General features: G+C 51.6%; 2 protein-coding genes across 2 annotated transcripts in view; one reads left to right on the forward strand and one right to left on the reverse strand.

Annotated features, from left to right (window-relative positions):
• LOC143692675 (uncharacterized) overlaps positions 1-13,507 on the forward strand; it is a 169,624-nt gene that overhangs the window by 50,624 nt on the left and 105,493 nt on the right. The gene's annotated exons all lie outside the window — the stretch shown is intronic.
• Positions 10,652-11,584, reverse strand: LOC143692726 (olfactory receptor 14C36-like). The gene has a single exon (XM_077172969.1). It carries the CDS (start codon positions 11,582-11,584, stop codon positions 10,652-10,654), a length of 933 nt encoding a protein of 310 aa, XP_077029084.1.

Genomic DNA, 13,507 nt, shown 5'->3' on the forward strand with positions numbered 1-13,507 from the left:
AATCAAGAGGATCACAGTGACCCATGGAAACAAGGGAACAATTTTGACACTGCAAGGCCTCATGGAAGCAAGGAGCCATTGTGCCACTGTGGAGCCAAGGAGACCATTGTTATATCACTGTTGTGATCCTACAGAGCCTCATGGAACCAAGGGGCCATTGTGATGCTGCAGGGCCCCAAGGATCCAAGAACATGGAACAGGTCTGGCTGGCTGGGCCTCCTGGGGGCTGCCTGACTGGTCCAGCTGACCTTGGCATGTTGAGGATCACTTCTCATCAGCCCCTGAAACCCTGGAGTTGTGTGCTTTCCTTCCTGTGGGAAAGAACTGTCCTTCTCCTCCAGGGGTGGAGAAGGCTGAAATTGGGAAATTTTTCATGGCTGAAATTGGGATCCCTCCTCCAAATTTGATTACATCCAAGGATTATTTCCATATGTCACCTGTCAGGACAGACAGCTATGGCTGGTCTTGGTTTTTTGGGGGCCAACTCTCATCTGCCTTCAAAAAAGAGGGGGTCTTTTTCTTCCCATGCAAAAAAACATCTTTTATGTCCAGGCATCCATGGCCAAAACTGAGGATCTACCTCCAAAATTCCTTATATCCAAGGATGGCTCCCAGACAAAAGCTTCCAGGCCTGTCCAGGTTCCCTTGGCTTCCTGAGGGCCAGCTTTCATCATCCTTTGAAACACTCGGGCTCTGTACTTTCCTTCCTATGGAAAATAATTGTCTTTCTTGTCCAGATGCCCATTGACAAAAGTGTGGTTTGGCCTCCCAAATTCTGTCTCTCCAAGGATTCTTCCCTGACAACAGGCCTGGCTTGTCTTGGCCTCCTTGGGGCTGCCTCTAATCAGACTTTGAAACACTGGGATCCACCCTTCCTTCCAGGAACCCATGGCTGAAATGGAATTCCACCCCTAATACTCCCCGAATATCCAAGGGTTGCTTTCAGACTAAAGCTGCAAGAACAGGCAATTTGAGGTGTCATGGGACCAAGGGTCCATTGTGAAACTGCGAGACCCCATGGAGCCACAGGCCCATTGTGACTTTGCAAGGCCTCATGGAATCATGGAGACACAATTAAGACACGTCACAGCCTCATGGAAACAAGGAGACCAATGTGACACTAACGGGACTCATGGAATCACAGAGACCATTGTGACACTGTGAGGCCTCATGGAACCGGTGAGACCATTGTGACCCTGGGGGTCCCCACAGAACCAAGAGGATCCTTGTGATACTGTGGGGCCTCCTGAAACCAAGAGGCCTTTGTGACACTGCAGGACTGCATGGAACCAAAGCTCCAGGGTGACACAGAGGGGCCTCCTGTCATCAATGGTCCATTGTGACACTGTGGAGCCAAAGGAGACCATTGTGACACTGCAAACCCCCAGGGTCCAAAGGTCCATTGTGACACTGCAGGGGCTCATGGAGTCATTGGGACCATTGTGACACAGCGGGGCCTTCTGGAACCCAGGGGCCATCGTGAAACTGCTGGATCCCATGGAAACAAGGGATCATCGTGACACTGCTGGACCCCATGGGATCAAGCCACCATTATGGCACAGTGGGGCTCCATGGATCCAAGGCACGATTTTGGCACTCTAGGGCCCCACAAAACCAAGGGGACACAGAACAGATCTGGCTGGTTTGGCCTCCCAGGGGCTGCCTGACTGGTCCAGCTGACCCTGGCATGTTGAGGGTCTCTTCTCATCTGCTGCTGAAGCACTGGGGCTCCGTGCTTTTCTTCCTATGGAAAAGAACTCTCCTCCTCCTCCAGGCACCCGTGGCCAGAACTGGGATTCCACCTCCAAATTTTCTTATTATAGTAGAGGAAATGTATTGTATTTGAATATCTGTATAAAGGCTTTGCCCTGGGAGGTCACGGTTGTCCTTGATGGGCTGCAGCTGCAATGTCCTTAATTGGGCTGCAGCTGTGGCTAATGAAGATAACTGGGATAAAAGGGTGTGGGTTAGCCAGTTGGAGAGTCTTGAAGGAGCCCTGAAGTGAGAAAGATGCAGGAGAAGGAGTCTGTGCTGTGAAGATCTGCAGCCATAAGAACACACCAAGGAGGTATGGAACTTCAGAAATTTGATAACAACAGTATGGGACTCCAGAAATAGAACAACACCACCTTATATCATGCGATTGTTCCAATAGGAATATTCCCAGGACAAGTCTGTCTTGCAGTGGTTTCAGAAGGGTCACTTTGCATCTATCTCAAAAAATAGTGGGGAAGGCTCTGTGATTTCCTTCCTATGGAAAAGAAGTGTTCTGCTTCTCCAGGTGCCCATGGCTGGGATTGGGGTTCCACCTCTAATATTCCCTATATCCAAAGTCTGGTCCCAGACAAAATCTTCCATTCCTGACAAGTCTGGCTGGTCTTGGCCTAGTGAGGCTCTCCAAACACTGGGGCTCTGTGCTTTCCTTCCTATGGAAAAGAACTGTCCTTCTAGTCCAGATGCCCATGGCCAGAATTTGGGTTCCACCTTGAATATTGCCTGTTGTGACAAATTGGAGGAGACTATTGGCTGGAAACATTTCATATGTGGGGGGAGGAAGGTGCAGGTCCAGCCTTGCCCTGCCCTGGAAGCCCAGCCCTGCCCTGCCCTGGAACCCCAATCCCCCCAGAGCCTCTATCCCAGCCCAGCAGTGGCTGCCAGTCCCTGGCACAGCACAGGCAATGCTCCACAGCCACCTCTGCAGCCCCAGCCCAGCTCCTGAGGGACCAAATGAGCCCAAGCCCCACCTGGGGGAAGGGCCCAGGGAGACCAAGGGGTATTGAAGGCTGACCACAAGGCAAGCACACATCTTGACCCTGCTTCCTCTTGGAATTTCCTTCTGAACTCTGCTGGAATCCAGGAGTTGGTAGCTGTGTGTGTGCTTCTCTGTATCTTTTTTGAGTTTTTCTCTTTCTGTGTCTTCTTCTTCTGTTTCTGTGCTCCTGCAAATGTTGATTAACTTCAAATTGAACAGGCTTAGAGTTTGTGAAGTTGAATGGGCCAAGTCAATGCTTTCAGAAGTGTTTTTTGTTGATTGAATATCTGTTGTAATACATGACAAGGATTTTTAAAAGTAATGTAAAACTTTTTGTGTCACTGACAATCTGTTAAACCACTGAGATACTGAACACGCCTCTGTGAAACACAAATGTTAAAGATGAAAAACCCAGGAACCTCCTCTTTCGTTTCCAGTCAACAAAGAAGCAGCGGGCCATGGCCCTGGCCCCCATCTCAACCAAACCAAACCAAACCAAACCAAGCAACCCTGCCATGGGCTGAGCCCCTTCCCCCCTCTCCAGGCTGCCCCCCCCCCATCGGCCCCATTCTGACCAAACCAAACCCCAACAACTCCCAAACAGGAAAACAAAAGAGGCTACAAAACCCCAACCAGAACAAAGCCAGCCACAGCTATTAAAATCTCACCATCAAGTCCCCTCTCCCCAACACAACTCAAACCAAAAACCCCTACAACCTATCACCCGTACAAAATAACCCTGCAACTAAAATTAAACACAAAGAAAAACCCAAAACCAACCATAAAACCAATCCTAACACAACCCAACCACAACTTCCACCACAAGTTACTGGCAGGTCAGGTGTTAATCCTTTCAATACTTCATTGCTCCATCGAGTAAAAGAAAAAAACAAAATACCAGCATATAAAAAATATATAAAACCATCAAAGTCAGTAAAGGAGAAATTAAATCCCAAATAAAAAAGAAGAAAAAATACCTTAATCTTAAAACTAAAATTCTCTTGTAAACTATAATGAAAAAACTCTTTTTCTTTATAACACAAAAAACTTTTTAAAAAATTACAATTAATATTAAAAAACCCCTCCATAATAAAATAAACAAATGTTAAAATAACTGTAATTTCATCAAAAGTTTAAACAGAAGGGAAAAAAATCCAAGTAATCCAGTATCCCCAAGAGAAGATCTCTATTCCCAGAGATAAAAATAATTTTAAAAATAAAATATAAAAACTTTTACCCTTAAAGAACTCATCTTTAAAACAATACCCCATAAGTTGACATGGCCCATCTACAAGCTGTGAAAAAGCTTGTAGCAATAAAAACAACTTCCCAAGAACAAAGTTCCCCAGACAACTGTTATCCATGATGGAATTAAGAACCAAAAAAAAAAAAAATTTCTTCTTGTAAAAAAATACCCATAACCTTAACAAGAAAAACTTCCCAAGTAAACTAAAAAAAGACTACTCTTGAAATAGTAAACCAACTAGAAATTTTAAGTTTACTTTACACTGTCAGTAAAAAGAAAAAGTTATAAAGAAAAAAAAGTGTTCTAAAGGGTTTATTATAATTCTTACTACTTTTTTCTTTTTAAATTTACTTTTAATAAAAAATTCTTTATACCCTTTTAAAATGTTAGGCCTACTTGACCTTTCCATTAATCCTATCTCACAATAAAATAAATAAATAAATAATTAACCGACACGAAAACTCACTACACTCATCAATTAAGAAATCTCAATATTAGAAAAATCTTAAATTAACAAACTAAAACCACTACAATGTCATAATAAACCATTTGCAAAAGTTTCTCTGATTTTCTAAAGCTCCCAGTAGTGACTGTTTTCTTCTTTTCAGCTCCTGAGAATCTTTGTTGGTATTACTCCAGGGAGTCCAACTCAGAGAACACAAACAATTGTAATTCCTTTTAAATGTCTCCTTGAGAGAGTTGTTTGGGGAATGGGAGTCAGGGCTTGTGTGTGCTGCTTGGCCCAGCCCAGGCAGGGCTTTCCCAGCCACATTCCACACTCCATTGCCCAGCTGGAGCCGCTGGTGCCTCTGAGTTGTGCTGCCCCAGCCCCAGGGACGCTCTCCTTGTCTGCCCATTCCCCCACGGTCTCTGGGCAGGGATGGCCTCACTGGGGGCTGCTGACATCCTCAGCAACTTGGAGGCTGCTGCTGAATTTCACTGCTCCAGAGGCTTGTTCAGCCTTCAGCTCTTCAGGGCAGGAATTCAGTGTCCCAGGGCTCATGAACATTCAGAACACCTGAACAAGCCAAGCCTCTGGGAATCATTTGATTTAAGTCTCCATATCTTCTGTGGTTAATTTGACAGATTTCAGTAGTGTATTCAAAGTGAATGTATTTTATTTACAACAACAGTAAGAAAAGATTTTTTTAGGTGCTGTTTAGGGTTTTTTTTTCCTGTTAATACATTGAAATGTCCAATCTCCAATTGACACTGAATCCAAGTAACTCCTCAAGCAGTTAAATAGATATGAAAATCGATCAGACTCTGTCCCTACCCCCACCCCACCATTTCCCCCATCCAAGCCCTGGCATTCAGAGCAGCCTTGTGCAAATCTCAGCTCCCTCCAGCCCAGGCTGCACCTGCAGCTTTCAGCTCCTTGGCTCCAACTCCCACCTGCTTTCCTTGGAGAAGGAGCTGCCTGAGACACAGAGGGATGTTCATTTCTTGTCAGCCAACAAAGCCAAGGGAAGGCACAGCTCCATCAAATGCAAAAGTCATTCCTCTGCCGGATATTCAATCCACTTTGCACAGCAGACAATCTCAGAGCTATGGAAAACACCTTCTGTTCCCAGCACAGATTCCAAGGTCCCCCCAAACCCTCCCTGCCCCGATTCTGCCCAGATTTGCTCTTTGCACACACGAGTCACAGGCTGAAGTCAGGAGCTCCCTCCAAGCCCAGAGGGAGGAAAAGAGAGAAAGGGGATGAAGAGCTCTCCTGTGCAGAGCCAAGGTCCAAGTGCAGCCCCTGCAGTGGGAACCAAAACTCATCAGGTTTGTGTCCTTTGGGCTCAGGGTCTGGTGACACTCAGAGGCACAGAAGGGTTTCTCGCCAACAAACACAAGATGAACATTTGGACAGTGTAATAACCATCAAGCTCTTCCTTCAGCTCTCTGGGATGTCCCAGCTGCATCTGACATGTCCCCCATCCTCAAGGGATTTCTGTACTGGAACAGTTTTAGATAAAGACATAAGAAAAATTAGGATGTTGACTAAGGTGATATTTACTGAATATCAGAAAGATTGGGAAACTCCCTGAAGTTCAAAGCAGGAATCCAGTCAGTTGAGAGGCACTTGAATAACCAGGGAGCATCTGGAGGAAGAAATCTGGAAGCAGTGGGAATGACAAAGATCCAGTGTGTCTAGTGAAGAGACATACATAGAGACAGCCATTTAAACAGCACAGGTAACACCTGTGAGGAAAAGGGAGATGATATAATACACAGATTATTGGAGACTCAAGCAGAGAGCAAGATCAGTATTTCTTCTCCTGCCATCAGTATACTTCCAGGAAATTGCTGTTCCTGGTGAGAAAATTTTGCCATGTCTAAAGAGTACTCAAATGACCCAGATAATGAAAATGTGCATGCATATTATAAAATTTACAAGTATTAAAACCTGTGCCCCTTTGCAGGTAGAAATCATTTGTGTGCCCATGGACAGGCAGTGCCACTTGTGCCCTGAGGTGCCTAGCTGGGATTGGATCTCTCCCAGAGCACCTGAGGGAGAGCAGAGCACCTTGCAAGCTGCAGGTCCTTGACAGCCCCACAGGGCTCCTGTCCCATCAACATCTGCTCTGCTCCAGTCTGAAACAGGGCCCAGCATGGTGCTGGGATCATCAGAGAGCTGAGGTGTGTGCTGGAATTCAATGGCCTCCCCATCCCACAGCAGCCCTGCATTTCCCTGCTGCAGCCTTGGTCTCCAGCACAGCCATGGAGGCTCTTTGGGCTCTGGAGTGTTGCTGCAGCCCCCAATGGCAGCTGAGCTCTGCCTTTGGCACAGTCAGGCCTGGGCAGCGCAGGCCATGCTCAGCAATTGCTTGTGTGTGCCTGGCCTTGCTGTCAGCCCCGGCAGCGGCTGCGTGGCCCCTTTGTGGCCCTGTGCTGGCCCAGCCATGGTGGCCCAGCCCCTGTGCAGGCCCAGCCCAGGCCAGGAGCATTGCGGCTGGGAACGGCCCCTGTGCCGTGGTGCCCACAGCAGCCTTGGGGCTCTGTGCCCCATGGCCTCCCTGCTGGGCAGCCTCTGCCAGCTCCTGCAGAGCCCCTGGCACCTGTGGGGCTGCACAGACAGCCCTGCCCCGGGCTCTGCCGGCCTCTGGGCCGGCAGAGAGGCAGCCAGGGCTGGCCATGGCCGGGAACAGGCCCTGAGCCCCGCAGGAGGATGGAGCTGGGCCACCATGGCTGGGCCAGCACCTTCTAATCCAGTCTGAACAGATATGATAATCAAGACCCCTCCTGGCTGATAATCAATCACACTTTGTCCCCACTCCCTCCCCACCATTTCCCTCATCCAACCCCTGGCACTCCTATGGATCAGGAATGGTGTGGCCAGCAGGGGCAGGGCTGTGATTCTTCCCCTGTGCTTGCCATTGGTTCTGCAGCACCTCAAGTGCTGTGTCCAGTTCAGGGACCCCCAATTTAGGAAGGACACGGAGGGGCTGGAGCGTGTCCAGAGAAGGGAAACAAGGCTGGGGAGGGCTCTGAAGCACAAGTCCTGTGAGGAGTGGCTGAGGGAGCTGGGTTTGTTTATCCTGGAGAAGTGGAGGCTCAGGGGAGACCTCATCACTCTCTACAACTCCCTGACAGGAGGGTGCAGCCAGGTGGGGGTCGGGCTCTTTTCCCAGGGAACAGTGACAGGACAAGAGGACACAGCCTTCAGCTGCACCAGGGGACATTTAGGCTGGACATTGGAAATATTCTTCAAACAGAGGGTGATCGGGCAACGGCATGGGCTGTCCAGGGAGGTGGGTGTGTCGCCGTCCCTGGAAGTGTTTAAAGAAAGACTGGATGTGGCACTGAGTGCCATGGTCTAGGTGACAAGGTGGTATTGGGTGCCAGGTTGGAGTTGATGCTCTCCAAGGTCTTTTCCAGCCTGGCTGATTCTCTGATGATTGTGACCCTGCAGGGCCCTGGGGAAGCAAGGGGCCATTATGACACTGCAGGGCCTGGTGGCACTAAGAGGACCATGGTGACACTGTGTATGACATGGCAGCACAGAGCCAAGGGGCCATGGTGACACTGTGGGGCTGAATGGAAGCAAGGAGTCCATGGTGACAGTCTGGGTCCTGCTGGAACCACAGAGGCCACTGTGACCCTGCAGGGCCTTGTGGAACCATGCAGAGCATTGTGACAGAGCAGGACCTGGTGTCATGATGGGGCCATTGTGACACTGCAGGGCCCAATGGAACCAAGGGGCCAGGGCTGCTCCTCAGGGACCCATGGAATGAATGAAACATGTTTGAAACCGTGGTGGCCCTTGGGACCAAGAGGCCATTGTGACACTGTGGAACCAAGGAGAGCATTGCTGCACTGCCAGATCTCATGGAACCAAGGATCCATTGTGACACTGCAAGGCCCAAGGATCCAAGGGACTTTGTGACACCAAGGGGTCCCATGGAACTAAAGGGAGATTGTGACACTGTGAAGCCTCATGGAATCATGGAGACCATTGTGACACTCTGGGGCCTCATGGAACCATGGTGACACCAAGTTGTCTGGGAGTGTGGATCTGCTGGAGGGTAGGAGGGCTCTGCACAGGGCCCTGGACAGGCTGGATCCAGGGCCCAAATCCAACAAGGTGAGGTTTAACAAGTCCCAGTGCCGGGTCCTGCACTTTGGCCACAAAAACCCCTGAAGCCCTACAGGCTGGGGACAGAGTGGCTGGAGAGCAGCCAGGCAGAAAGGGACCTGCAGGCACTGATGGACAGCAGGCTGGACATGAGGCAGCAGTGTGCCCAGGTGGGCAAGAAGGCCAATGGCTCCTGGCCTGGCTCAGGAATGGTGTGGCCAGCAGGAGCAGGGCAGTGATTCTTCCCCTGTGCTCAGCACTGGTTGGGCAGAAGTGCTGTGTCCAGTTCTGGGACCCCAATTTAGGAAGGACATGGTGGGGCTGGAGTGTGGGGCTGGGGAGAGGTCTGGAACACAAGTCCTGTGAGGAGGGGCTGAGGGAGCTGGGGTTGTTTATCCTGGAGAAAAGGAGGCTCAGGGGGGAAAAGGCAGTGTCAGGGCACAGGTTGGACTTGATGATCTCCAAGGTCTTTTCCTACCTTGCTGATTCTGGGATTCTCTGAAACCACCCTTGGAGCAGTTGCAGGATGAGCCCTGGGCCTCCTCTTCAGCAGCTCCAGCAGCCCAGGTCCCTCAGCTTCTCCTGGCAGCCCCAAAGCCCATCCTGTCAGTCCTGCAGAGCCTCTGCAGCTCCTCCTCATTGCCCAGAACAGGGAGCCCCAGAGGCAGACACAGCAGCCCAGATGTGCCCCCCTGGCCTGGGGTGCCTCTGGCAAGGGAGCAGCACCAGGCACTGCAGGAGCCTGCAGACAATTCCTGCAGCACTTGTAGGATGATCCTGCTGCCCAAGGGATGTTGCCATGGGGCCAAGTCAGGAACTGCAATGGGGAGTGGGGCCAGAGAGGAAAGGGCAAACAGGGATGGGCTGTTTGCAGGGGAAGGAACAGGGCTGGGCAAGAGGAAGAGATTTGTACAAGGGAAGAGTAAAGAAAACAAAGGTGAAGCCAAGGAAATGCCCAGGGCAGTTTGGGGGTGGCTGCCAGGCAGCCCTGGCTCTGAGCAACAGCGTCTGCAGTGGCACAGGAAACTCCCAGCTGATGGGAACAAACTTTCTGGCTGAGTGCAGAGGCCAGGACAAAGCTGAGTGGTTTCCCTGGTGTCCCGCAGGCCTTGCTGGCCCCAGGGGCTGATGGCATTTGCGCTCCCTCAGGTTCATGTCCCCACAGCAACAGCATGGGGGTGCTGGCCCTGCTGTGTGCAATGCAAACAGGGGCTGCTGAGGCAGTGCTGCCGTGTCTGTGCCTGCAAGGATGGGGCACCTGTGTGAGCTGGGGGAGAGGCCAGGGCTGCAGAGGGGGGATGTTGTTGGCAGCTGCATGAGGACGCTCTGGGACGCTGCCCTGGGCTGTGCAGCGCACTGGGCATGGATCAGCCCCTGCTCTGCTGCTCCTTCCCGTCTCCCCAGGGCCCTTGCAGAGCCCCAGCCATGCTGTTTGCCCCCAGCCTGCCCACGGCCAGCCTGGGGCTGCTCATGGGGGTTTCTGTGCTGAGCATTGGCCTGGCCGTGTTCTTGAGAGAGCCTGGGCAAGGAGCCTGGAGCCCCCAGGGCCTGGCCTGAGGCGTCAGCGCTGCCCCAGCAGTGCCCATGGCCTGTCCCTGCTGCAGCCCCGGCACTGCCACCCCCAGGGCTGTGCCCGGCCCCGAGAGCACTCAGGCCCTGCAGCAACACCAGGGCCACCAGGGCAGCGGGGCAGGGCCACGGCAGCAGCACTGGCAACACCAAGTGCTGCTGCTGCTGCTGCTGCTGGGCACAGCTGCTGGGCCAGCACTGATCTGCCCCAGCTCTGCACACAGACATTGCTGCTGCAGCTCCAGAGAAGGCAACACAAGGGCATCTCTGCAGAAAACTCTGCTGGGGGATCCTTTAGTTCCTTTAAAGCCACCAAGAGTGCAGCCCCACATTGACACAGTCTGTGGGCACAGGGAAGGTGGAGGGAAACAAAAAGAGAAATGGCACAAACAATGACATTTATTTGTAGATAACATGAAAAAAGTAAAAAAAAGAAAAAGAAATTCCAAAATGAAAACTACAAGAAGTATCAAAGATGAATTTTATGTCAAGCGATTTGCAGAAATTGGCCAGCAGTTTAATGTTTCTGAAAGCATCCAGTGATCAGTCTCCACACTGCAGCCTTGAGCTCCTGGTTCCTCAGGCTGTAGATGAGGGGGTTCAGGGCTGGAGGCACCACCGAGTACAGAACTGACAGGGCCAGATCCAGGGATGGGGAGGACATGGAGGGAGGCTTCAGGTAGGAAAATGTGGCAGTGCTGATGAACAGGGAGACCACAGCCAGGTGAGGGAGGCAGGTGGAAAAGGCTTTGTGCCGTCCCTGCTCAGAGGGGATCCTCAGCACAGCCCTGAAGATCTGCACATAGGAGAAAACAATGAACACAAAACATCCAGAAGATAAACACACACTAACAGCAAGAAGCCCCAGTTCCCTGAGATAGGATTTGGCACAGGAGAGCTTGAGCATCTGGGGCACTTCACAGAAGAACTGGCCCAGGACATTGCCATGGCACAGGGGCAGGGAAAATGTATTGGCCGTGTGCATGAAAGCAGTGAGAAAGGCACTGGCCCAGGCAGCTGCTGCCATGTGGGCACAAGCTCTGCTGCCCAGGAGGGTCCCGTAGTGCAGGGGTTTGCAGATGGACACGTAGCGGTCGTAGCACATGATCGTCAGCAGATAAAACTCTGATCCAAGGAAGAAGAAAATCAGAAAGAGTTGGGCAGCACATCCGGTGTAGGAGATGGTGCTGGTGTCCCAGAGGGAATTGTGCATGGCTTTGGGGACAGTGGTGCAGATGGAGCCCAGGTCAGCGAGGGCCAGGTTGAGCAGGAAGAAGAACATGGGCGTGTGCAGGTGGTGGCCGCAGGCTACGGCGCTGATGATGAGGCCGTTGCCCAGGAGGGCAGCCAGGGAGATGCCCAGCAAGAGGCAGAAGTGCAGGAGCTGCAGCTGCCGCGTGTCTGCCAATGCCAGCAGGAGGAAGTGCCTGATGGAGCTGCTGTTGGACATTTGCTGGGACTGGCCTTGGGGAGCTGTTCATGGAGAAAAGTCAGTGACAGGTTAGGAGGAACCTTTTCCAGCAAAAACAAAGCCTTTTCCCATAGACCCTTCTTGTATAACCCTCTGACACCCTTTTGAATTTCCAGCAGATTTTCATTCAGCTCCAAGGGGGGATCCCTGGCTGGTGCTGGCTGAGTGGGACATCAGGTTCAGGGCAGCTACACACAGGGTTTTTATTATTCAGCTCTGCTGTGCAGATGTGGGAGGAGGACAGGGACCTGTCCTCGTGTTCCACTTTGAAACCTTGTTAATACAGACGGCCCTGTGAGCATGTGCACCCCCACTGCCAGAGAGCAGGAATGGTAAAATCTGTTTAAATCTTCTAGAGATTTTACAGCTCCTCTTCCCCCTCTCTTGCTATATTCAGATGTCAGTAACTCTCAGCATTTCTGCTGCCCTCAGGGAGAACAGAGTGAGTTCTCTGAGGCAAGGTGGTGAGTGGAGAGTGAGGGGAGGAGGTCTGTCTCCCAGTCCTGTTCCAGGATTCTCTGGGCTTTCATCATTCTTAGACATAGGATGATCACCCTCCCATGTTTCCTTTAAAAACCATCCTGACACTTCTGAGAGCAGATGGATCCCCCACAGTCCACCAAATGTCCATTCCTTTCTCAAGGTCGCAGCCCCACATTTGTACCCAGGGAAACACAGGCCTCATTTCACCAACCCAGCAGCATTTTCCCATCCTAGAACTTCTGTGCCTCACCCTCGGGCTTTCAGATAACACAGAGATGTTACAGGACAGGTTTGCACCCTGGATTGAAGCTCCCAGCTTGGACTGAAATCTCAAGGAGACTCCCAAGTGTCCTTCTGATGGCATTGGATTGAGGGAGATGCAGCTCCTTCCCTGGCTGCACTGACAGCATTGCCCAGAGCCGGGCACTGGGGACAGCGTCACCCTGAGCCAGCTGTGCCCCTGCCAGAGCCCCCAGGGCCGGGCAGCTGCTCCCAGCCCTGTGCTCTGCAGAGGGAACTGGGCCCGGGGCTGCAGAGCTGCCCCACGGCTCTGCTGCAGCTCTGCCTGCACAGGAGGGGCTGCACGCCTTGGAGCCCCGGCCCTGAGGGCAGAGGCTTGGCTGGGGCACAGGAGGGAGGGGGCTTGTTCAGAGGGAGGGGCTGTACTGCAGGGGCTCCTGTGGGCATCTCTAAACTCTCCCTGCCACAGCATTGCTGGGCTTTGTTTTCTCTCATTGCCTGATCTTCTCTCTGCTTCCTGCAGATTTCGCTCCTGCAGGTGTTTCCCTGTGCCTGATCTCTCCCTGCCAGCACTCACAGACCCCAAATCTCTGTGCACTCTCCTTGGCCTGACAGAACCCTGCCTGTTTGCAGGGAACTGGCTGGGTGCAGGTTCTGTTTGCAGCTTGGAGAAAGGACAGCTCAGACTGAGCCTGATGGCTCCAGCAAAGGTGATGCTGCTGCTGTCCATGGGCAGAGTGGCTGAAAGAACATTAGGGATCTCCTGTGAACCTCCTGATCACTAAAAGTAACAGTTTGGATGTCTCAGGCACATGTCAAAATTAATGATTAATAATTCATTATCATCCTTTTAATATTTTTGCTGCCCGCCCCCCCCCCTTCCCTTCTTCCCCACAATTCCCATACAGTTGGAAACTGAATAGAAAGTCGTTGGAAATTTCCTCATTTTTATCAAAATCCTTGTCTTGGAAATATTCTGTGACTGATCAGAACCCCTCAGCATGTCAGAGCTTCATGAACATTTCACCTCCCCTGCACCAGAAATACCCAGAGTTGTACTCACAGGCTCTGCAGGCATTGGGATGTTCCAGCTGCAGGAGATGGCTCCAGGAGCTGCAGCTGCATTGTCCTGCAGCCAGAGGTTCCTGTGCCAAGGGCTGGCAGTGATTGTGCCCCAGG

Source organism: Agelaius phoeniceus (genome assembly GCF_051311805.1).
Source record: "Agelaius phoeniceus isolate bAgePho1 chromosome W unlocalized genomic scaffold, bAgePho1.hap1 SUPER_W_unloc_2, whole genome shotgun sequence".
Lineage (NCBI taxonomy): Eukaryota > Metazoa > Chordata > Aves > Passeriformes > Icteridae > Agelaius > Agelaius phoeniceus.

Coding starts and splice junctions, on each gene's coding strand:
- LOC143692726 (XM_077172969.1), bottom strand. CDS start 11,584: ATGTCCAACAGCAGCTCCATCAGGCACTTCCTCCTGCTGGCATTGGCA.